At 37.8% G+C, this 27,419-nt stretch overlaps 1 protein-coding gene across 2 annotated transcripts in view; it reads right to left on the reverse strand.

Moving 5' to 3' along the window:
* Positions 1–2,931: 2,931 nt before the first annotated feature.
* The window catches only part of LOC132154586 (partitioning defective 3 homolog), a 66,387-nt gene continuing 41,899 nt past the window's right edge, over positions 2,932–27,419 (reverse strand). For both annotated transcript variants that reach the window (XM_059563203.1, XM_059563204.1), the window contains 4 exons: positions 26,933–27,163; positions 7,421–7,538; positions 4,512–4,633; positions 2,932–4,394 (listed from right to left, as the gene is read on the reverse strand). In XM_059563203.1, coding sequence (XP_059419186.1) covers positions 3,968–4,394; positions 4,512–4,633; positions 7,421–7,538; positions 26,933–27,163 — 898 coding nt within the window. In that variant the 3' untranslated portion in view covers positions 2,932–3,967. The remainder of the gene's footprint in view (positions 4,395–4,511; positions 4,634–7,420; positions 7,539–26,932; positions 27,164–27,419) is intronic.

Below are 27,419 nucleotides of genomic sequence, written 5' to 3' on the forward strand. Positions count from 1 at the left end.
TTCAAAACATCCAAAGCACTTTATTCATAGAACTGAATGAAATCACAGGCAGCGGAGCAGAGGATATTACAGAGATGGGAGATGAATGGTGAGATACTGGCTCCAGGAGTTCTGGTGGTTATGGCAGAAGATTCTGAGAAAGCATCAGATTTCTTGCACCTTCCGTTCCATCTGCTTGTTAGACTGAGGGTGGTATCCAGAAGTCAAGTCAAATTATTTGTATGGCATTTTATACAGTATTGATTTGTCAAACAGCAAAATATATTGTCAACAATGAATGAAGACAATAGTAAAGACTAATATTTTCCAGCTTAAGTCACTTCATTGCTGATTCAGTGATGTAATCATCCAGTTCAGGTCTCTTCTAATAGTGTCTGTGCAAAGTGCCCTCAACTAAGCAAGCCAAAGGCAACAGTGGCCAGATGAAACCAGCATGGCGTGGAACCCAGAAGACAGACTTATGGTCACATCTAGGAGCTTCATGAGAGCTTTCCACACCCTGGAGACAAACTGAAAGACATGATGTCTTCGGGATGACTACATTGGTAACCGAGAACTGTTAGCCATTAAATTACTGGCACATTAAGGCACTGATTTGAGGGAGATTGTCGTTTATTCACAGTATGGACTGCAGTAAGAACCTTCAATACCTCCGTGATGCCAAACACCTCAACCCTCGGCATAGGGCTTTATTTTTTTTTACGATTCGATTTCAAGATCGCATACCATCCAGGTTGTGTAATAGCTTGTCTTTGGAGGAGGAACCAGTCTAAAGATATCAGACCCCAGAGGAAGGCAGATGATTAATGGACAGTGTAGACGTAGCTCTCACACACACGTAAACACAAAGTGTACGGCAAACAGTAGAGCATCCCCTTTCTTTATTTTACAAGAGTTTTGTACAGTCCAAACCGCTGCTGTGTTTCTAAACAACACTAATTTCTGAACAGCGTATAAACAACACACAAAGACAGACACAAAGGCAGAAACAAAAATCGAAAAACCCTGTACAGAGTCCTGTAAACAAACTAACACAATAAAGAAAGAAAGTCGGACATGAATCCACTGGAAACTCCATATCTCTACCCGCTCATGGCCTCGGACCTTTTAGAACAGCATAATGAGACGCTTGCTAGGATTCACACATAAATAAAAGAATCTGTCAAAGGCGCCACATATTTAACGCTTCTTCATTAAATTTGTTCCAATCTGGAAATCTGACATTTAAAAAGGTGCAAAAGAGGTTTTGTTCATTTGAAAAGGTTAAAAAAAAAGAGGCAAATGTACAAAAACAGGGCAAGATCACACGCTAATTTCCATATGGAGGAACAAAGACGACAATACAATCTGAAATGTCTTGATTGTTTAGTCGTGTCGTACTGAGGCTCTTTTCATGTTATCATCTTGATATCCTCTTTTTCTCTCTCTCTCTCACACACACACACCAAATGCACCCAACCATCTGTGCCTGGGCAGTAGAGTGTGTTGCGCACCATGTGTCCCACTGTTATGTGTCAAACGAGCATCGACTGGCTCATATGGCACAACCCCAGCGCACGTACACACACGCACACACAGAGCAGTGGCCTAGCCTCTAATACTCCAGTCTCTGAGTGTCTCAGCTCAACGGGAGCTCTTGATTCAAAGCCCAGAACTTTCAGAGACTCAAAGTTTGAGATCTCAAAACGCATCAGTGTCGGGCAGATTCTCTATCTTGGCAGCTGTTAGGGGCGGGGCTTCAGTGACACTTCCAGTAATGGCTACAAGAGAATGTGAGTAGCTGAAGACTTTCTACAATAATGATCAATAAAGTCCATCAATCTATCCATCTATTTAAAGAACGGTGTTTCCAATGGAATTCTAACATACTGTGTATACTATTCTAATATATATATATATATATATATATATATATATATATATATATATATATATATATATATATATATATATATATATATATAGTACAGACCAAAAGTTTGGAAACATTACTATTCTTTGTTTTTGAAAGAAGTTTCTTCTGTTCATCAAGCCTGCATTTATTCGATCAAAAATACAGAAAAAAATGTAATAATGTGATATATTATTGCAATTTAAAATAATTGTTTTTAAATTTATTATAGTTTAAATTATCATTTATTTCTGTGATGCAAAGCTGAATTTTTAGGATCATTAACACATGAACCTTTAGAAATCATTCTAATATGATGATTCATTATCAAAGTTGGAAACAGTTCTGCTGCTTAATATTTTTTCAGAACATGTGATACTTTTTTTAGGATACTTTGATGAATAAAAAAAAATAAAAAAAGAAGCTATGTTTTTAAAATATAAATATTTTGTAATAACAATATAGACTACTGGTCAGTAATTTGGGGTAATTGTTTTTAAATAAAATCAATACTTTTATTCAGCAAGGATGTGTTAAATTGATAAAGTGATAGTTAAGAAAATATATTATTAGAATATATATTATTAGAAATGTTTTTTTATTTTGAATAAATGCAGTTCTTTTTAACCTTTTATTCATCAAATATATTAGACAGCAGAACTGTTTCCAACACTCATAATAAATCAGAATATTAGAATGATTTCTAAATGATCATGTGATAGACTGGATGTTACATGTGACACTGAAGGCTGGAGTAATGATGCTGAAAATTCAGCTTTGCATCACAGGAAAAAATTATTTTTTTATTATAAGTACATTCAAGTAGAAAACTATTATTTTAAGTTGTAATAATATTTCACAATATTACAGTTTTTTCTGTATTTTTGATCAAATAAATGCAGCCTTGATGAGCAGAAGAAACTTCTTTCAAAAACAATAAAAATAGTAATGTTTCCAAATTTTTGGTCTGTACTGTATATGCATGCGTGGGTGTGTGTGTATCGATCTATCTATATACATACAATACTTATTTTTTTAAATTAATGTCACTATTTCAAGTTCATACTCTCTTTCTTTCTCTTTTATTATATACATTTACTAATTATTTTTAAGCTCAAACCCTACATGTGTACAATCACACATGGGGGAAAAATAATGATATACTTAAAAGTTATTTTATATATTTTTACATATTTCATGGATGAAGACAGATGAAGTGGCGGTAGTATGGTATTCCAGACACAGCCTCTCTCTGTGTGTGTGTGCGCATTTATGTATGTTTAAGGGAGAAGGCAAGACAATCTTTTTGTGTGAACTTTCACATTGCTGTGGTCTGTCAATACAGGGGCAGCTGGTGTGTGTGATGAAAAATTCAGTGCGGGTCATCTGGGAGACAGGAAGTCACACACACACACACACCAGACACCTGGCAGGCAGCAGTGGGTCGTGGGTTGTGTCTGTGTGTGAAAAAGCTCTAAAAATTTAATGAGGAGCATCAATTAATGACCTGTTATCTGTTACCCCATTTCCTGTCTCTCTTCTATTCCCATGAGTCCTTCACTCTGACTGTGTGTTTTGTACCTAGATTTGTTGAGTTCTTTAAACATCCTTTCTTTGACAACATCCAGTGGTATCGCTAGGTATGCTGGGCCACCTGTACTCAGTCCCACCTTTTCCTCTACTAACAAAATCAAATACGAGTTTAACTGATACATTTTACCTGTTTAAGAATTCATCTGATAAATCTTAGTAAAAAAAAAAAAAGCTCTGTTTCACAAAACTTCATCAAAACATGTGCAAAGCAGGAAAACTGCTCATTTAGATCAAGTTCTACATTGTTTTTACAGAGGAACAGGCCAGCGTCAGGCTGATTGTCAGAGCTTGAAGGTCCTTACAGCCAATCAAGATACTTCTTGCCTCTGGACACACCAATGAGCTGTCAGATGGGGCCGGACCAATGTGACCTCATAAAGAAAAGGCACTTGAAGAGTGTCTGCACTAATGGCACACAAACAATTGTTAGTATTTGTGAGCAATTCGACTTTCAAAAATTGAAGAAAGTGTCATCCTTTTTTCTTATGACAAAAATGGGCGCATTTTCTCAGGTGTGTGTATGCGGCTGAGTCGGGCAACCTGGGAAGGGGAAAGTGGGACGTCCTGTCTGTGGCGCCCTTTGGAATCCTGGGATTCGTAGTCCAACCGCATTGATGGGCCTCTTCCTTTCATTTCCTGCTCCCTGCGTCTCTGTTCTTGTCGCAGGAGCTCCTGGGCCTCCAGGAGGACACGTGCATTGTAGCCGCCACCCACAGAGGAACCACCAGCTCCTGGGGGAGCAGAGAGGCCATTCCTGCAGCCAGGACGAGGAACGGTCCGCGGGACGGAACGAGATCCCTGGTAGCTGGAGTAACGGCCACTGTCTTTGGCTGCCTGGAAACCATCTCCACCTGGACACATTCTCTCCCACTCCCTCTCTGAGGCTGGGGTGGGTGTCTTACGAGGGTGGCTACACACAGGGAGAAATTAGCAAGTGAGATGTTGTGTATGCACATGAAATTAATACTTTAGACACTATGACTTTTTATTTCAGTTATTGTAGTTATTGTAGTACTTCATCACGTACCGTGGCAGAGAGCTGTACTGTCTCTGAGCATGTGTGAAAGCATCTCTGGCTTCCTGTCTCTGTAACTGCACCTCCACAGACACGGAGTGTCGGCCAGATGATGTCTGTGAGCTGCAGTTGGACTGTAACACAAGCGGGAGTTATCAACATGTCCATTTAAAACAAACAGGTAAAAGTTCAGTAGAGATTGAGTTGTGGAAAGATTATTAAGAAGGAATAGAAACAAACACTCAAGCTAAGCACTTACCAGGTTTTAGAGGTGATTTTGTGTACAGGTCTGTGACATTTGTGCAGAAATGTGCGTTTGAATGGGACATTATTACCAGTCCTATGACCTTTGGCGCATTACTGCTGTTAATGAAACCATTAGAGTGGATTATAACTGATAAAATATTCATGGAGTTATTTATTACTCTTCATAAAATTACTGCTACATTATGGCCCTCAATAATTATGATAAAAATTAGTACTCATTATTTAAATGACCACATCATTAAAAAGCTAAGCAGTTATTTCAGCAACTATTTATCTTTAAAAAATTAAATGACAATAATTTCCAAAAGCACAATGTGCAAATGAAAACAAAAATTTAAGTATAGGTAAATATCTGAATAACTAAGTAAGTAAATATATATTTTTAATCTCCTGTGGTTCTGGTTTTATTCCTCTAAGATCCAGTGTTTTTCTGTGCATTCAAGGTTTATGTTCATCAATTTATATGATTCTTGGGAATCAAGCCCATGACCTTGGCATTGCTAGTGGCATGCTTTACCAGTTCTCTAACATACATTATGGACACAAAGGTGAGACTGGAATGAGGACACACACATAGCAGATGAGATAAGTGTTAGATAAATGTTAGCTGGATGTTAGGTGAATGCTAGATAAACATTAAGTGAATATTAGTTCATTTATGGTGAGTGGGATTTGTGGTGATAATGTAATGAAGCACTTCTCCATGTAATTCATTAAGAAATCACACACATTCACACTTGGTTGGCACAGAACATAAGGGTGTAATTATAAACAATAAAAGACTTAATTTAAATTTAACGCCACCTCTCACTCTCTCTCTCTCTCTCTCTCTCACACACACACACACACACACACACACACACAGACACACACACACACGCTGACTGCTTTGTTCTGTACTGCAGTAAATTGCTCATGACCCATAAGAATCCATTTCTTTTATGGCAACATCTACATTGAGTTCCCTGCTCTCGTCACACTCAGTCAAACAGATGAATATTGTCCCAGGCATGCTCAATCAAGAGCCGATTCACACAGAGATTTCCATTAACTCTAATGAAGGAGAACAGCATGCTGGGTTTGATTGACAGAGCTTGCCTGCCATGTTGCCGTGGAGACAGAGGAGTTGAAGGTTGAAGGATGTGTGGAGCTGGGTCATTTAGCCCAGTTCATTAACACATACGCACACTTCACTGCCTAAAACAACATCAGTGTCACAGGAATGTACCATTTGTTTGCTAAACAGATTATGGCATTAAAGGTCTGATATGAATTCATTAACTGTATGAGATTTATAACAGCTGATGATGTTAACACTGGCACACATGCACTCTGGAAATTTTTCCATTTATTCTCACCTGTCATTTCTCTGTAAGAAACATTCCATGAAGAAATGATGGACGTGTTTGAAACACACCTGAATTGGATTTAATTCAGCTACAGGAACATAACTGACTCATTAAAGCATACCACCCATTTCTATTCCATTGGCTGTTGTTTTACAAAAAAGGTTTTTAGGCATATTTAAAAAAAAAAAAGGCTTATGTAATCATGGGGGTTTTTAAAAACTGGGAAAAAAATAGGGGATGAAAAGGGGGAAGGAAAAGGACATTTAAGATGTTATTTAATACAGTTACATAATCACTACCATTACAAAGAGAAGCAGCAAAAATAATTCCATACATTAAAGTTGAGTAAATGAAAAATGTTAAAAGCGAAATTTACATTAAGGAAAATACACATAATACTGCGTGTAACAGTTCAAAGAAACTCTCTTCAAGGAAAGGTTATTGCAAATCAATAACGTAAAAAAAATCCACACAGAAGTGTTTCTGAAATGATCTTTAGATGCAACTCATTCCTGACTTAAAGGGATAGTTTACCCAAAAATTAATATTCCACCATCATTTACTCAATTGTTTCAAACCTGTATTACTTTATTTCTTCTGTGGAACAAAAGAGAAATTATCTTAGGAATGCTTGAACTAGGATAGGGGAACTTGAATATGGTCCACAACAAATTATTTTTGTTGTACAGAGAAAAAAAAAGCTAAGTCATACATGTTGGAAACAACATGAGTAACTCATGAAAGAATTTTTGGAACTATCCCTTTATTATGACTTTCTGCTCCATTTTATAGGCATAGAGGTTTAAATTTAGCTAAATCCAGATCATCACGTTAAGTTCACACTCAATCCAGATTCTATTGATCTGGATTTTTATTTGTTATGTTAATAATAAACAATTTCAGTCTAAAAACATAGATTTTTATTCTCAGACACACACACACACACACACACTCTTCCATCTTGCAGACATACATTTAGCCAGTCACAGTTCTTGCCTTAATTCATGATCTGCTGAAGTCATGACAGCGGTGATATGGCTGAACAGATGAATGGATGGGTGAACAGTCCGGATGGATGAACACATGGTGATGTTAGCATTGTTAGCTCATAATGTCAGTGTCAGAGGTGACATGCTCCTGCATGCAGTGATCTCAGGTTAGCAGTTAGTATTAGCCCAGGCCTGGAGGTCGTATATCTAACCGTTCCAGTCCTTGGACTTAGTCTTATTCTTCCTGGAAGCTCCCAGACACCATGGGGTGTACGTCCAGTGATCATGGGTGCACATACTCAGCTCACACACTCACCCAGTGCTGCTCCAAGCTGTAGGCACGGTGGCGATCATCTGGCTCCGTCTCTTCCTGTCTGACGTGCTGGAACTCCTGGCGTAAGCGCTGGATTCGGTCGTGGTTGCTGAGTGTCAGCCTGTCAGGAACAGGAGGAAGAGGGCACATGATGACACATTAGAACATTACATCATAATCCCTTTTATCCTATGCTCCCTGGAACAGGTGTTGGAAGTGTGACCCGGTCTAAAAGGTCATCTAGTTACGCTCCACTACCTTTAAGAGAACAAAGGTCAAGGTGTCACACACGGTGCACAGATGGTCCAGATGCCTACATGGACAACAAACATGGTCTCTCTAGGCTACTATGCTCCACAAGATCAGATCAGGAAAGCCTGCAGCGGAATTTACCAGACACGGACAAGTGGCAGCTTACATTACAGTATAGATGTGTGTGCGTATGTTTGGATGTGAGAACAAGACCGATTTCCAATTATGAAAATTTAATATTAACATGTTATTGAAATTTTGAAGTAGAAAGGCTAAAATAACATTTTCTTATTAAATGTACAGCAATAGTTTTTGTTTTATTTACAACTCCATGTTTTATCTTCTATATTGGTATATCTTCTATATACTGTATATATATGAGAAATATCACGAGCAGCAGTGGGATATGGCTGTATGTCGGCATGGCTCTGATTCGTCCATAGGCATGTGGCCGTGAGTGCCGTAGTTAATCACAGCATGCCAATATACAGCCCTATCGCACTGCTACAAGTGTGATATTGCATTTATACAACAGTTATAAATAACAACAGTGTGTCTTTAAAAACCCTCTTTTGTGCAAACTACTACTGTCCACCACAGATTCAAATCTCAGTATAAGTTTAACAACTGAGTCCAAGTCTCCGTTACTAATTCAAAAATGTAACTTTAGAGCTACAACCCGAATTCCGGAAAAGTTGGGACGTTTTTTAAATTTTAATAAAATGAAAACTAAAGGAATTTCAAATCACATGAGCCAATATTTTATTCACAATAGAACATAGATAACGTAGCAAATGTTTAAACTGAGAAATTTTACACTTTTATCCACTTAATTAGCTCATTTAAAATTTAATGCCTGCTACAGGTCTCAAAAAAGTTGGCAAGGGGGCAACAAATGGCTAAAAAAGCAAGCAGTTTTGAAAAGATTCAGCTGGGAGAACATCTAGTGATTAATTAAGTTAATTGATATCAGCTCTGTAACATGATTAGCTATAAAAGCTTTGTCTTAGAGAAGCAGTCTCTCAGAAGTAAAGATTGGCAGAGGCTCTCCAATCTTTGAATGACTGCGTAAAAAAATTGTGGAAAACTTTAAAAACAATGTTCCTCAACGTCAAATTGCAAAGGCTTTGCAAATCTCATCATCTACAGTGCATAACATCATCAAAAGATTCAGAGAAACTGGAGAAATCTCTGTGCGTAAGGGACAAGGCCGGAGACCTTTATTGGATGCCCGTGGTCTTCGGGCTCTCAGACGACACTGCATCACTCATCGGCATGATTGTGTCAATGACATTACTAAATGGGCCCAGGAATATTTTCAGAAACCACTGTCGGTAAACACAATCCGCCGTGCCATCAGCAGATGCCAACTAAAGCTCTATCATGCAAAAAGGAAGCCATATGTGAACATGGTCCAGAAGCGCCGTCGTGTCCTGTGGGCCAAGGCTCATTTAAAATGGACTATTTCAAAGTGGAATAGTGTTTTATGGTCAGACGAGTCCAAATTTGACATTCTTGTTGGAAATCTCGGACGCCGTGTCCTCCGGGCTAAAGAGGAGGGAGACCTTCCAGCATGTTATCAGTGTTCAGTTCAAAAGCCAGCATCTCTGATGGTATGGGGGTGCATAAGTGCATACGGTATGGGCAGCTTGCATGTTTTGGAAGGCTCTGTGAATGCTGAAAGGTATATAAAGGTTTTAGAGCAACATATGCTTCCCTCCAAACAACGTCTATTTCAGGGAAGGCCTTGTTTATTTCAGCAGGACAATGCAAAACCACATACTGCAGCTATAACAACAGCATGGCTTCGTCGTAGAAGAGTCCGGGTGCTAACCTGGCCTGACTGCAGTCCAGATCTTTCACCTATAGAGAACATTTGGCGCATCATTAAACCAAAAATACGTCAAAGACGACCACGAACTCTTCAGCAGCTGGAAATCTATATAAGGCAAGAATGGGACCAAATTCCAACAGCAAAACTCCAGCAACTCATAGCCTCAATGCCCAGACGTCTTCAAACTGTTTTGAAAAGAAAAGGAGATGCTACACCATGGTAAACATGCCCCGTCCCAACTATTTTGAGACCTGTAGCAGAAATCAAAATTGAAATGAGCTCATTTTGTGCATAAAATTGTAAACTTTCTCAGTTTAAACATTTGCTATGTTATCTATGTTCTATTGTGAATAAAATATTGGCTCATGTGATTTACTGTATCGCTACATGATACTGTATCATGTAGCGTATTATAAGAGAGACAGGCTGAGCTAGTGTGATTACCTGCATCTGATACAGCATTCATTTTTCAGCTCGATCTCATATTCACAATAAAACATTAGTTTGAATGTCCACTGAGGAAAGCGATAGCTTTAATCTGTTAAGGGTGTTAACTTTAACTTAACAAATCTATTAACTTTGGAACAAATAATAAATTAATGAGATCAAAGACTGCCTGTTAGATTTACCCAAAACAAATTATATCTCATTTTTAATCCCCATAGAGACATCAGAGCCAGCTGCAAGTTCCAGAAGATCTGGCTGAGATGAGGCTGTTCTCAGCAGGTTCATGAGCGCTGAACGTCTGCTAACGTCCTGGAGCTCAGATCTCCGAAAACGTGGAAGCAAATGCTAAAACGATTGGAGTTCTGTTATCACTAGAATATCACACTCCTCTTAGCAATCAGATTTAAGTACCAGAAAGAACTGTTGCATAATATGTATAAACATGTGTATGTATACACACACACACACACACACACACACACACACACACACACACACGTAGATGGATACACAGACAGATAAATCTTTAACTACGCTGTCGAAGTAACAATCAGTCCATGTCACTTTTTTTAATGAATGATACTTTTCGTACATGTAGTATTTCCTTAATTTCAAAAAAGAACAAGACTTGCCGTTCAATGCATGAGGTTGATTTAGTGTTTGCTTTGACAGATATTTTGGACAAATTAATCATTTTAGTGAAGGATTCATTTGACTGATACAAACAAGTTGTAACCTGAGTGCCTTTTAGTCCAATTTCTTACAACTGGTTTGTAAGAGTCAGACTATACTAGTCACGTTATATAGTTGTTTTTGAATCCAGCAATGCTATTGCTTAACATTATTTCACAGCACCCAGGTCTTTGTATCACATTTCAGACTGCAAACTCCCAACAGAAATATAATTTCTCACATTTGCCATGGCGGTGCAGATTCAGCAGCAGCGCCACTGACACATACACATAAAAATACATAGGTCAAACATTCGCTCTAAAACCACAAATAAACTTTTTCACTTGGCATTGAAGCACTTAGACCTTATCTAAAACATACAGCAATCAATACATACTCATCAAAAATACACAAATACATCAACACCATGGAGCCATTTAATCCAATAAGAGAATCAATGAAGAACTGCTGTAATGTTTCCGGAAAGGCTATAAAGAATAACCTTGCAACATCTAAATGCATTACAATGCCCAGATGAACAAAGAAAGCCAGTGTGAGTGTGCGTCTACATGCTGACACGGCTGTAAGATTACCTGTGTGAAATTACATTTCCATTGTCAGCTGCATTGACTTAAACACATTTGTTCTGTTTTTTCATTTCTTTTACCAGGGCGAGTGCACACATATATATGGTATAAGCCGGACAGGATGTCCCTCTGACCCCACTATGAGATTACTTTTTTCATTGCCAACAGCTGGAGCCATTTAAAACTCCGTTACTCACAGATCAGACTGAGAGACTCACTGGAATTACACAGACATTCACTCATGACACAGAGGAGCTTATTTAGCAGTCATCTTTGAATAGAAAAGTTTGTGTGTGACCTGTTAAGGACGTTACTCTACAAACCTAAAAGACAACACTCAACAGTCCATTCAATACTTTAAATCTGGCAGATGACTATAAAATAATTATAAAAGCTAGGCACAAAGCCAGAAAATCGAATCAATTATAAAAAATGCAACATTCCTCATGTGTGTCTGAACATATAACTAGTTTCTTTACTTCTGTGCGAGACGTAAATATTACCATAATACATGATCTATTTCTGAACTCGAGGGCAAACAGCTTTTATAGTAGAAATAGTATGTGTGTTCTGAATGATTGCAGTGTATATCTGTGTGAACGCATGATGAAATGCTTAAAATTTTTAGAAATGTATAAAAAGTCGACAAAATTAAAGCCAGAAATAACTTTGGCGACGCTTTCAAAAGGTAAAGAATTATTCATATATTATTTATGCAGAAAATGCATAAAGCTCTCTTTTTAGGAGCTCTTATGATTTGAGTTAGTCGATGTTCATCATGATTAGCTTATATTTAAAGGCATTTTAGATGTTAAGGTAAAGGTGTATGAGATTCTAAAGTAGAATAACAAAATGGACCCTCTTAAAGGGATATTCGACCCAAAACTCATGTCATTCCAAACCTGTATGACTTTGTCTCCTGCAGAACACAAAAGAAGATATTTTGAAGAACGCTGGGAACCAAACGACACTGGATCTATTGTATGGACAAAAACAGAGACATTTCTCAACTATCTTCTTTTGTGTTCTACTGAAGAAAGTCATGCAGGTGTGGAACAACATTAGGGTGAGCAAATGATAAAATTTTCATTTAGGATGGAGAATCCCTTTAAAGATAAGCACTTTCAACAGCGTTCCACATTCTCCTGGCATTTTCATCTAACAGCTGTGAGCTCAAAGCACCAGAATCAGGTCAAAATAATCAATACACAACCAACCATGGATGAAAATGACAACACAATAATAACTTGTCTCTTTTATTACTTTAAATGATCAGAAAAAAGAGAGTTGGGAGTGAGAAGGGATGAAACCAGATCCATTTAAAATGACTTTTCACAGGTACACACACATGCTTTTGAAAAACACACAGTTAAAGTGGGCACTTCACCCTATTATTTTTCTCCAGCCTCATTTAGAGTTCTTCCTCTCACAGCCTCATCTAGCTTTCACTTTCTCTCACGGCCTTATTTAGAAATCACCCTCTCACAGTCTCATACTGCATTCATCCTTTCTCAGCCTCATTCAACATTCATCCTCTCACAGCCTCATTTATAAGTCACCCTCTCACAGCCTCATACTGCATTCATCCTTTCTCAGCCTCATTCAACATTAATCCCCTCACAGCCTCATTAAGAATCACCCTCTCACAGCCTCATACTGCATTCATCCTTTCTCAGCCTCATTCAACATTCATCCTCTCACAGCCTCATTTATAAGTCACCCTCTCACAGCCTCATACTGCATTCATCCTTTCTCAGCCTCATTCAACATTCATCCTCTCACAGCCTCATTTATAAGTCACCCTCTCACAGCCTCATACTGCATTCATCCTTTCTCAGCCTCATTCAACATTCATCCCCTCACAGCCTCATTAAGAATCACCCTCTCACAGCCTCATACTGCATTCATCCTTTCTCAGCCTCATTCAACATTCATCCCCTCACAGCCTCATTAAGAATCACCCTCTCACAGCCTCATACTGCATTCATCCTTTCTCAGCCTCATTCAACATTCATCCCCTCACAGCCTCATTAAGAATCACCCTCTCACAGCCTCATACTGCATTCATCCTTTCTCAGCCTCATTCAACATTCATCCTCTCACAGCCTCATTTATAAGTCACCCTCTCACAGCCTCATACTGCATTCATCCTTTCTCAGCCTCATTCAACATTCATCCCCTCACAGCCTCATTAAGAATCACCCGCTCACAGCCTCATACTGCATTCATCCTTTCTCAGCCTCATTCAACATTCATCCTCTCACAGCCTCATTAAGAATCACCCGCTCACAGCCTCATACTGCATTCATCCTTTCTCAGCCTCATTCAACATTCATCCTCACAGCCTCATTAAGAATCACCTTCCCACAGCCTCATACTGCATTCATCCTTTCTCAGCCTCATTCAACATTCATCCTCTCACAGCCTCATTAAGGTGGGAAGTCGTGGCCTAATGGTTAGAGAGTCGGACTCCCAATCGAAAGGTTGTGGGTTCGAGTCCCGGGCCGGCAGGAATTGTGGGTGGGGGGAGTGCATGTACAGTTCTCTCTCCACCTTCAATTCCACGACTTAGGTGCCCTTGAGCAAGGCATCGAACCCCCAACTGCTCCCCGGGCGCCGCAGCATAAATGGCTGCCCACTGCTCCGGGTGTGTGCTCACAGTGTGTGTGTGTGTGTGTTCACTGCTCTGTGTGTGTGCATTTCGGATGGGTTAAATGCAGAGCACAAATTTTGAGTATGGGTCACCATACTTGGCTGAATGTCACTTCACTCACTCACTCACTCACTCATTAAGAATCACCCGCTCACAGCCTCATACTGCATTCATCCTTTCTCAGCCTCATTCAACATTCATCCTCTCACAGCCTCATTAAGAAACACCCGCTCACAGCCTCATACTGCATTCATCCTTTCTCAGCCTCATTCAACATTCATCCTCTCACAGCTTCATTAAGAATCACCCTCTCACAGCCTCATACTGCATTCATCCTTTCTCAGCCTCATCCAACATTCATCCTCTCACAGCCTCATTAAGAATCACCTTCTCACAGCCTCATTAAGAATCACCTTCTCACAGCCTCATACTGCATTCATCCTTTCACAGCCTCATCTAGCATTCGCCCGGTGCATAGAGGGAGAAGTCTGATTATAATGACTGTTATGATCTGCAGGAGTCATTACTGAAATGGCTCAACTACGGGATGCAAAGTCTCTGCATACAGTCACACAGCAAAGCTTTTAAAACCACTGATACACAAAAATATAGATACAAGCAGAAAAATCCTTTCTCTTTGACAGATCTCTTTATAAAAGGAATGAATGTTCGGCCCGATAATGCAGCATCTAATATCAATATGTAAACAGCTTCTAGCTTGTGAAAGGAGATTTGGAAACATATGGTCTCATCACGGGTCATAATTTGTTCTGAGAGCAGTGTGCATGTGATGTCAGGAATTGTGATAAAATTGGTTTTAATGTACTTTAAAAGACCTCAAATCGCCATTAGAGCATATAAGAATCACTATCACCGTGGTAACCATGTCTTCCTGTTGGACAGACCACATTATTTTGGGCAGTTCAGTGCTTGCTATAAGTGCACAAATGGAAAGATTTCACAAATGCTGCTGTGCACTCAACACCTTGTGAGGAAGATAAACATGAAAGTATAAAAACTAAAATAACCATATCAGTAATGATCTATATCATCATTGTTTGATTAGGCTGATATTTGAAGATTAAACGTCTTGTTTTTTCCTAATTTGTAACAGTACACTTTTTTATACCAGGTTAAAGGTTATTGGCTATATCATAAATATTACATGAAAATATGTCAAATTTGGTCAATATTCAGGGTCATTTTAAAATGTGGATATAGGTAACAACAAAGCATATTATAAAATCCTACCACAAATTAATTTCAATATAAAAAAATATTTAAAAAATCAGCACAAATGACTCAAATATAAAAACTGTATTGTGACATATATACACATGCATACATACATACATACATACGCATATAAACATATATACACATACATACACATAAATATACATATATACACATAAATATACACACACACACACACAGACACACACACACACACACACACACACACACACACACCCAGTTACCCTGATATTAAAATTTGATATTCTTACACAAACATATATTGGTACTGTCATGTGTGTCACATTGTATGCTGTCCACTTCTAAACCCTTGTTAAGGTTTTCTGCAATTAACAGCTGGCAGGTCTCTCTAAAAACTCTGACATGAGTTAAACAATATATGCAAACAAATACTGTATGGGAATAATGCAACTGATACACACTTAAAGAAGAAAGTCGTGACACTTGCCAAGTATGGTAATCCATACTCAGAATTGGTGCTCTGCATTTAACCCATCCAAGTGCACACACAAAGCAGTGAGAAGTGAACACACACCCAGAGCAGTGGGCAGCTATAGATCCAGCACCCAGGTAGCACCTGGGGGTTCAGTGCCTTGCTCAAGGGCACTTCAGCCATGGGTATTGAGGGTGGAAGAGAGCGCTGTTCATTCACTCCCTCCCACCTACAACTCCTGCCAGCGCAGAGACTCAAACCTGCAACCTTCGGGTTACCAAGTCCAAGTCTCTAACCATTAGGCCACAGCTGCACAAACACAAACTGATACACATCTCAGTGAAACCTGATGTATTTTTGCTCACTGGAAATTGAGAACAGGCATAAAGTCCTGCCAGCTAACAGTTCTCCTGAGTGATGTGTCCGAGGAAAAAAAATAAAATAAATTTGCCGCCAAGCCTGTGGTAAAAAAAATTCTACAATGCGCGCTCACACACACACACACAGACACACACACGGTGTGATACTTTAACATTTAACATGGACTGTTTGATTCAAGCAGCTTTTACATTATAAAATAAATATACAAGACATGTATACTGTTACAAAACATTTTTTTAAAAAGAAAAAAGCTTCTTACTTGGCCTCCCTTACATTTAAACATGCAAGTTGTATTTCAGTACAGACAGCTTCCATTAACCATTGTTAAGTCATTAACTCTTGGTAACGTCAGAGATGTCAATGCTTTAATTGTGGTTCTACACAGTACTGCACTCTGAAATCCCACCACTTCTTTTTAATAAGGAATTTAACTCGGCATTTGCCTTTCAGAGAGACGAGTTACCCCACCTAAAGGGGATCCATGTTCGTTGACACAGTAGGAAAACATCTTTAAAGGGGTTCGAAGGTTATAATGAGTATCTGTTTAAATGATGGTTTTGTTGTTATGTCAGATGTGCAGGTAATTTGAAACATACGGGAGCATAAACTCTTCAGGCAGTGTGTGAGGAAAGGCTCTTGTGGCCCACTGAGCCTTGAGTTTAAGTCACATCAAAGAATGACCTCACATAAATACACACACACACAGAGGTGCAGTTTAGGCTTGTGTGGGATCGGTCTTGTAAACGGCTCAAAAGGTCTTTGCACACTCACACACAGCGTCACAGGGACCTGTATGTGTGCGGATAAAGTTATGATTGATTTCAGCCCTGTCAGAGGCAGTGGGGTTCAGCTCCCATGAGACACTGGGAGGCAAAGTGGCAGTCAGACTTCACCTTTGAAGACAGAAGAATGTTTACGTGTGTGTTTCTGATCTGTGTATTGCTGGAACACTTGCAGGAATCGCTCACTTTAAGTCCAACCAGTAAGTAAATCAAAAACAGGTTCAGGATGAGTATGCATCTTCGAGCATGTCTGTTTATTAAAACCACAGACAGCAAAAAAAAAAATGTAAATATGCAGACTCTAGACTGTTGGAAACAATCAAAGAAACAATAAACCACAGGACATTCACCACAACAAACAGCATGAAACCCACAAACCCACAGATACCATTTTTTTATCCACACATAAACCTAGAAAATGCTAATGGTCAAAAGTTAGTAATAATTAAGATGTTTTTCTATGTTTTTGAAAGAAGTCCCTTATGCTCACTAAGGCTGCATTCATTTGATAATAATGTTTAAAGAATACAGCAATATTGTGAATTATGTTTACAATTCAAATAAATTCTATTTTAATAGGTTTTATAATGTAATATATTCTTGCAATGGCAAAGCTGAATTTCCATTGGCCATTACTCTTGTCTTCAGTGTCACATGATCCTTTAGAAATCATTCTAATATGATTTGCATTTTAAAAACGTACAAAGGCATACTGCCGTAGTGTGTTTCTGTAAGTGTAATATCCTTTGAGCCATGCTGTTTTGTATGTGTTAGACCCCCAAGTGACATAAATCAGTGCATCTTTCCTCAACAAGCTGCACAATTTGAAGAATCATTCATGTTTGTAGTACAAACGTCGTGGTTGCCTTAAAATGTAATAATTACTATGAGAAATAATGATGCCAATGGCAGTAAAAAGGAGGACTGCTTCTAAAAAAAAAAACCCTGACTAGAAAATGTTATTTTATTTGAAAGAATTTAATGATTATAACCGAAAATTCCCTGCACTGAAATACTCTCACATTAGTATAAATACTTTTATGTCCTCTGGGTGACAATACAAGCTATAGGAGCAAGAGAGGTGAAATTTCAGCAAATACGTCCATCAACGCTTCTTCCTGAAGTGTCTGAGAGACTGAGAGAAAGCAGAGAAAATATAGCTGCCCTGTTCTCACCCTGACTGGCCAAAAGTCAGCAGGAAACCCCCAGACCATGGAACTATCAAGTATACAATGCTCAATCGACACACACACGTATATACAAACAGAAGGGAATTCTCAACTGCCTGATCATTTCCTATTGACATGCTCTCCAAAGGCCTCATATTTTGTGTATTAGCATGGCTTTGACTGCTCTTCGTAGATACCACCTTCTCGCACAGCACAACTGTTTGATTAAGTACAATGCCTGCACATTACTGGTCATAACTAAATTAAGCACTTTAAGGGTTGTTAATGCATTAGGAATCAACAACTAACAACAGCCTACTTTTTTTATAAATTAATTAATGAAAGTTTATGTTAATTCCTACATACAGTACAAGACATTTTTTACATTTAAAAAGTTTTTGAAACTATAATATTGTAAAGTACTAGTAAATAGTATATTGCTACCTAGATTAATGATACCTAATTCATTAAATGACTCATTAGCTGCTAACAAATTTATTTCAGTTTTACCAAGTAACAACCCCTTTTTTTTCCGAAAAGCACAATATGGCAACCCTAAAACACAGAAACAAAAACTTTTACCCACAGAAAGTCATACATACAAATTGACAATGTAGCATATTCCATTCCATTTCCATGGTTACAGTCAGGCATAAGTGGGCAGATGTGTGTGGTGTAGTTGCCAGGGTTACACCACTGTGCATTGTGGGTAAGAGCTTTCATTAATGTGACCAAAAGATAAGGCTAATGGACTGGCGGTTTACGGGCAAGGAGTGTGTGTGCATACTGCTGTGTACTGACTTCTAATAGTATTAATCCTGTGCATTTAAGGGAGTCAGTATTTATTGATTTCTCATTACTTCGGCTAACACAATCATGTGTGAGGTGTGTGTGTGTGTGTGTGTGTGTGTGTGTGTCAGATCGATAGCACCAGAGTGATTCCCCATTCCGATCATTAGACCTGCTTTGCCAATCAGTGTCTTGATATTTTAAGTGAGTTTTAAATACAGAAACATTTATATGTCTGATTCATCAAAGTAAACTTCAATTTCGTCAACATAAGGCCAATTTAAGAAGTCTAAACTCTAAGCGAGACAAACAAAGAGGCAAAGTGAATACAGGAATAAAAAAAGTATTATTGAAGCTTTGTTGTAAACATCTATAATTTTGAATAAGGACTGGTCGACTTCAACAGAGCTTGGAGTTAGTATGTTGCTAAATTAATGGCACTGTAGTCTAAATGAGTGTTCACACTGACAGCAATTTGAATTTGGATATGAGATTTACAGAAATCCAAGAAAGTTCAAAAGTTAAATTTGAAATAAACTGAATTGGCAACTGAATTTATCTTCTTTATTATAGCATAAAGACAAGTGTAACAGATTATAGGGAAAAAATGATTCTATGTAGTAACTTAATTTTACAATGTTGGTCTTTTACGTGTTTAAATTGACTAAAAAATTGGAGAAGTACAGAGAGAAGTCTATTTTGCACTGGATAATTCATGAGGTGAATCATTTGCATTAAAACCAACAAGTGGATTTGCAAAATAAATACATCTTATTTTTCACTATGACTTTAATGGCATCTCTGGGTAATAAAGTTCTTCCCACAATGATCTATAAATCGGCAAGGCCCATAAAATTTGCAACTTTAACGTTTCTCTTGACAAGAGTTCATTTTTCTTGGTAATGACTTAATAGGGCTACATTAATTTATTAGATTTTTTCCTAATCATTTTAATTTCACTTCCTTGAAGTTAAATTCAAATGAAGTGTAGTTCCTGTTTACCAAATTATCTCAAATTCAGAAATCAGACTGAAGTTTAAAAAAAGCACTCTCAATTCACCTCTAAAAGGGACATTAAGTTCCTGAAACATTAAACCATGGTTCTAATCTGGTTGATGCAGGTTTGAGTCCAATCTGCAAAATGTACTGATCCTAAACTATCGTTCACCAATAACCATTCTCTAGTTTCTAATAAAGAGATAAAAGTCATCAAACCTTCTCTTACTAACTCGGCAAAACTCGCAAACATGGCACGCAGAAACATTAACATTGTGAATTAGATTTTGATCCATATTTTTCAGAACTGAATGATTTTACTGAGCATTCTGGGATTGTCTTCCACTTTAAGTATATACCTGTATGCAACGCTGCTTTAAATTTAGGCCAAAATTAGACATATTGGAAAGCAGCATAATACCTAAAAGAAGGTAGCTTTACAGGGTTTGGAACAGGGCTAATGTCTTCACAGGAAAGACTGAGAAGGTATGTTGGTATGAATACTCTAATTGGCTCTCTGTGCTTCCTGTAACTACAGCAGTCGGCCTGGTAGTAACACCTCGCACACGTCTCTGTACCTTTCCACAGGTCAGTCAGGTCATGTGCTGTGAACAGACCTACAGAAAACACAGTTAACGATCACACACAGGCTGAAGAAACTCCTACCAAGTGTTTATGATAAAATCAGCTCATATTTATATTCAAGTCATGATTATGAGTTACAACATTCGAATATAAACTCCCAATGACTCATTCATCTGAGTGACATGTTCTACAGCAGCCATTAACAACACAGACAGTGAGATAATAATTCCAAGCTAATGCACAAGCACATGCAGAGCTCACAGAATGACTGAGCGCAAGCGTCGGCAACAGAACCTATTAAATCTAACATGTAGTTGTGCGCGCAGGGGACAGTTTTAATGTCACACTGGAGTCACTCCTTCTCTCTGAAATATGTAGTCGCCTACTACCAGTGAAACTGCAGCTGAACGTGGTTTAACAAAAAGCGAATACTGCAAAAAAAAAAAGGTTACCTTACTGCATTTTGTAATGAAATAAGAAATAAGACTATCTTTAACTACACACTGTTAACTGAATCAGTCCATATGATTTCTGTGATCATCAAAATGCACATGATAGCTAGAGTGAGCTGCCTGCATTCCCACATCAATAAATACTATAATAATTTATAGTAAATACTAGTATTTTTGAATCATAGTAAAGTGTATTATACTGTATATATTGTATTTACAACACTCTGTTAATGAATGCTACAGCATACTGAACTGATAAACTGTAATACATACTGTAGTATACTTTAGTCAGTGTTTACTAAAGTAAACTGTAGTGTATTGTAGTGTAAACTGTATAATATACCCTACAGTTGTAAAAAAAAAAAAATTGAATGCTGTGGTTATATTACCACAGCAAGTATAGAATTTCCACAGCAAATTAATACAAGTACTTTACTATAGTATGGTTCAAAAACACTATAATATTTACTATAAATTACCATAGTATTTTTTAATGTGGGTTGTGACAAAGTCAATGAAAAAAAAGATCAAAGATGGTGGACAAAGTCGCAGAAATACCAATTTTAAATATTCTAATTTCATTCAACACCAAAGGCAGAGATGAAAGGCTAAATTCAATTAGAAAAGTACTATTTTAACAGACATCTACAAGATGTCTGATAAAGATCGTTTCATCTGGAAAACATCTTCTGATAGACATATTTAAGAATCTTAATTTTCAGACATTTTCTAAAGGTCCATTTGACATCTAATAGGAAAACGTCTTATAGACTTATTGCAGATGACCAAACACTCTAAAAAAAAAATTTGTCTCGCAGATGTAAATGCAGATGTCAAATAGACAAATCCTTGATGTAAGTGTGCTATGTTGGATGCTTTTAGCATGCTAACGCAAAACTCACCTAGAATCTTTTGTGAACAATATGTGGAGTGCTATTTCTATGATTTCTAATCTAACTTCCCAAATCGGAGATGTGCTATTTCCGTTAACTACAACTAAAACTATGAAAAAGTTTTCACTAATTGAAATAAATAAATCATACTTTTTACATTTGAAATGACTGAAAAGAGTTTAAAATGGAGTACTACAACAACTGAAACAGAAATACAAATAAATTGAATATAAATAGAACCATTACGATCACAACATTAATAAATACTATAATAGCATATAAATAACAATGCTTAGTAGGCAGCTGCCTGGATAGACAGCAGACATCTAGGCAACTCACTAGGTTTTGGTCGCTACTAATTCTTCCACACGTTCAAACCAGGTGTGTTTCATAAATTTGCAAATGGTCGAACCTGACACCATAGAATAAGGAAGAGGAGAAGAAACTACACACTTGATTCTTATTTTTAGAATGCATACATACAGTACACAGAGAAAGCAGCCTACTTAAAGGGAAACTGTCTCCTGAAAGAAAAAGAGGAAAAAAAGACAGGGAGAGGAGAGGCGCGTCCCCAACAGAAGAACAATGTTCTGTCAGAAAAGTAGGTCATCTTGTTGAGGGGTCAGAGAAAGGGCATCCACTCAATTCAGCAGAACTCTTCAATTCACACACACATATAAACAGTTAGCGAAACATCATTCATTGCACATGCAGCAGACACGCAGGTGAATTCACTCATAGATAAACAGCAAACTGTATCGAGAGCATTGCACTCTAGAGAAGAAAAACTCCAAACCCTGTCAGAGCTGTGGCACGGTGATTCACGTACCAAATAATTCATTAAGTCATGGTACAAAAGTGGCTGTACCGATCACACCTTTCTCCAATAATCTTTTTTTTAATTTCTAATAAAATGATTTAAGTCAACAAACCCAATCCTATTCCAGAAACACTGCAAAGTATCTCTCTTTGGCCATGTCTACACCTGGCATTAACATCCATTTGAACCTTTAAAAAAAACACTCCTCAGCTGATGTTTATATGCTGATATATTGCTGATTAAATTTATATTTGTGAGAAATAATTTGGAGATAGTAACCAGGAAGACAAAAAATAGCACTTTGCTACCAGGTGTAAACAGGGCCACAGACGTCCTTTAGCAATTGCTTTCTAATAAAAGCCACAAAGACAGCCACAGAAGCAATTAGAGGCACAGTGGTGATCGAGGAGGTCTGGGAATGTGATAACTTTTTTGGGTCACCATGACTCAGTTCTGAACTTTTGACTTCTATTTGACATCACTTCTCCAGCGAGTAAAAGTTAAGCATACGAAGCAGAGAAGATCTGAAACCATATGTCACATTACACAAAATACACAATCTGATGTCTCAGTGGAACATTCAGCTTTTAACAGATGGTTATTATCCACTAATGTCTGTTTATCGCTATACTCAGTTTGTCGTGTGCATGTGTGGCCTCATTATTAATAATCAGAAGCTGTGACCGATTAAATCGATTAGATAATATTGCAAATACTCGATTTAGTTACAATAAGAGAGGCCCTGAGAGAAAGATTTCTTCTGTTTGTGTCAATTGTCACTGTTAATCTACACAATATTTTAATTAATAACAGACACACAAGCACACAGATGGAGTTTTGCAAGAGAGATGATTCTTTCTTTTGTGTTCCACAGAAGAATACAAGTTTGGAGGGTAATAAATGATGACAGCATATTCATTTTTGGCTGAAGTATTCCTTTAAATGAGCATTCATTGAATAGCCAGAACAAGAAAGAAAGGGAGAGAGGAAGACATTAGAGTAATTCTCTAAACATAAAAAAGGGTTATGGAGCTCTATATTGGGTTGATTGTATTTTGATCCATTCATCATTAGAGAATAACTAGGCCCAAATGACAGATTGTTCAACCACCAGCACTGCAGGGCTTCATTAACGTCACCCCACTGCTGTTCATTTATAAACATTAGACCACAATCAGACACAAACTCTCAGTTGCTGAAACCACAGACCACCAGCTAACACAAAAACTCTGACCCCTCAGTGGATCTTTCCAAAACAAACCATGTGTGCAGTGTGTGGATGAGCCACAGGGTCTGAAAATCAGATGTGTTATGATAATGGATAAATAACTTCTAATATAAATCTGAAAGACGTGTATAGCATCAAAAGTTTTTGTTGTTGTCGTTGCTCTTTTGACCTAAGATTTTAATGTACTATAACATTCGCAATACAAGCTCCACCCAGAGCAATATTCAAACTTAGGCCTGCTTCACAGTAGAGTTTCAGTCTATGTTTGCCCCAGAAACACACTGAAAGTGCATGATAAACCAATTTAGCTAACACTTTCTGTTCTCTATTCTGTAATGTTATTCAGAACCTTAGAATTAATTTTGGCACATGCTCAATTATAGAAATATTTTTACTAGTGCTGGGCAACAATAAAAAAAATTCTTTTACGTGATTAATCACATTGATTATTCACAATAAAAACATTTTTTTTAATCAAGACAACACTTGATGGGCGGGGAGAGACTGGTGTGTGCGGGATGCGGGAGAATAATTAGGGTTAAAACAATATATTGTGAGAGGGCCATGTGTTACCGCGTCCCATTCGACTCAAAATAATAAACCACAAAGTTAACAAAACAATGAACTCCACTGTGTTGAGCGAGAACACTTCTCTGCTGTTTTCACATGCTATCGGAAACTTCATATTTCCAACTTAAAAGTCATGATTGTGGACAGTAGTTTGTGAATGTTGATGCTAAATAATTTGATAGGGAGCATCCCCACCTGTGATGCATGATTTGTCTGTATGTGTATTCAGAGCCAGTGAGCAATGGATAATAATAAAAAACTGCATTAACGTGCAGTAAAATAATTGTTGGCTTTAATCAGTTAATGCATTAACGCGATAACAACATGTTAGCTTGCCCAGCCCTAATTTTTAATCAAAAAGGTCTGCGAGTTTATTTCTGACACTTTGTTTTTTCTTAATCCATGCTTTTTTTCCATGCAGCGTGCCAGGGAATGCTGATAATGAGCTTAAACTTGTGTGTGTATGCATGTGTGTGTGAGCTCTCAGCATGAATGCTGTGGGATTAGTCAGATGTTTACCCTCTGCGTGCATTTGGCTGCTTTAATTGGCCTTTGCAATGTTCATTCTTTAAAAATTTCCTACAGGGCTCATAGTCAACTCAGCAAGAGTGTGCACACACACACACACACACACACACACACACACACACACACACACACACACACACACACACACACACACACACACACACACACACACACACACAGACACACACACACACACACACACACACAGACACAACTAAAGTTTGTCAGGAGGAAGGAGGAATGTTGATGACACAGGGGCTCCATCGCTGCAGTGGGAGACCAAAGACACGGACAGCAATCTGATAGTCATCAGATCCGATGTGAACAGGAAGGGCTCAGATATCTCTCATAACGACAAAGAAAAAAAACATGCAGAAACGGTGCGTGTGTGCACGTTGTTGCTCTCTGACTCAAATCTAAGCAGTCAATTTAATAAAACCTGAGAGAATCAAATCCCAGCTCAGAGAGGAGGGGTCATGAGTGGAAATGAATAAGAGAGATTGAGTTTAATTCATTTAAACTACCTGTCTCTCTTTCTCTTGCTCTCTCACACACGCACACACACACATCTCTTTTTTTCTCTCTGATCTACTACATTTCTCTGATCCTTCCATTAACAAAGAAATACTCTGAGTAATTCAAGAAAAAAAAACATATCAACAGACCACAAGAACACCGATTAAACAGATTACAGGCTCAAAGATCACAAACACACACACATTCTAACAAAGCCACAGCTAGCCTGGTGGGTGGACAGAGACCCCGGAGAGAGAGATATTTATAACTGAACTCACAACCTCAGACATCAGCCACACTCACGGTTTTATTAACCGTTTTTAGATTTATTTAATTCTACTATGTTTTATTGCACATTATTATTATTTTGTATCTTTTTGTCACTATGCATATACTGACACTTTTAAACATATGCATATATTCCTAAATAAATATAAATTTTTGTGCATAATGAAGCATTGGGAATTTTGTATGTGTGTGCATGCATGGTGTATAAATAAATAAATAAATATATATATATATATATATATATATATATATATATATATATATATGCACACACATATATAAAGAGAGAGAGAGAAACCATTCCTGTGCACAATCATCTCTCCCAAGACTCCTTACTTCACATCTTAATATCATCATTATACCTCAGCTCGCCTTGAACTGGGTTTGTGTTTGTTTGTGTGTGTGTATAAGCCCTTTTTATCAGGCTTCAAAAAGTAGTTCTGCTGACTGAACAGATATATTATACAGATATATACTTAGACGTTCTGCACTGAAGGATTTTAACCATACTGCAGCTGACAGCCAGAATGCTAGAACACTCTGATTTCTAGGTCAGATACTGTGTGTGTCTGTGTGTATAAGTGTGTGCCCTGCTAAAGCAGTGACATTGTAAAAATGACTCTATTATTGTTGGATTTCCACTATAACCTCTTTCACAACTGATGTCAGGAATTGTTCTGAGCGTTCAGAGTCTAACTGATGCCTCTAGATTGCTCATGTTCTGGACCCAACGGTGCATTTCAAGTGTTTACACAATACAAGTTTAGACAAGAAAAAGGACTTGGACTTCAACTTGCCAAAATATGTTTTGTGAATGTGTCCACTTTAATTTGGGGACAAGTAAAAATGAGAATAAGAAAAAAACTTGACTAGTAAAAAATCTTTTAAAGTGGTCATATGATGCTTTTTTAAAGATGATCAATTTGTGTATTTGGTGTAACAGAATATGTTGACATGCTTTGTTTAAAAAAAATATTATTTTTCAAATACTGTACATCATTGTAGGTCCTCTATGCCCCGTGTCTCTCAAACGTGTAGTTTTCTTCAAAATCCCTCCTTCCCACAAGCGCAGTCTGCTCTGATTGGCCAACTGACACCCATTTCCTTTTCCCTGAGGATTCTTGCAGGAAGTGGCCTTCCGGTCTCTCTCTGCCCGTGTTTGTTTCAGTCTCAAGAAAATATGCAACTCTGACACAGCCCAAACAAAACATTCTCACAAACTGGGTTTTATGAAATACCACGAGAATGCTTTCAATACTTCATACAACTCAAGGAGAGTGTTTAGAAGACCATTTTGACTTCAAAATTGAAGGTTAACTCATTAATAGCTCAGAAGGTGGAAGGACTATGGTATTTAGAAACAATTGCGGTTACATTAAATACCTGTCTGATGTAGAGGGGTGTCCGTTGTGGGCGTTCTGTTTATGTGTGTATGGTGAGTCTGGAGGCGTGTGGATCCGATGGTACCCGCTGTGTTCCAGCGAGCCGATGCCAGCGTACGAGGGCTCCTCAGGAGGAAGTGAGGTCAGGGTGGACCGACTGAAGTCCTGGATCTCAGCATAGTCTCTCTCTCTGGCCTGGCGCTGACGAATCTCTCGCGTTTTAGCCTGGATCCTACATAGACACAAGTATAAAAAAAAAAGAATGACAAAGCACACAAAGATGAAGAAAAAGATACACAAGTTAAAAAACCTCAGAAAAACAAATAATAATGGACAGATCAGGATGAACAAAATATTAAAATTAAGAAAAGTCTTGATGTCTGGCATGGAAAACATGATTCATTCCAGGATAATTTATTGAAGATCAGTTTAGTTTAATTTGGTACTTAATTCCGGAGCTTATTCACAAAGGACCTAAAAAACATACT

The sequence above is a fragment of the Carassius carassius genome, chromosome 12 (genome assembly GCF_963082965.1).
Source record: "Carassius carassius chromosome 12, fCarCar2.1, whole genome shotgun sequence".
In the NCBI taxonomy this organism is placed as follows: Eukaryota; Metazoa; Chordata; class Actinopteri; order Cypriniformes; family Cyprinidae; genus Carassius; species Carassius carassius.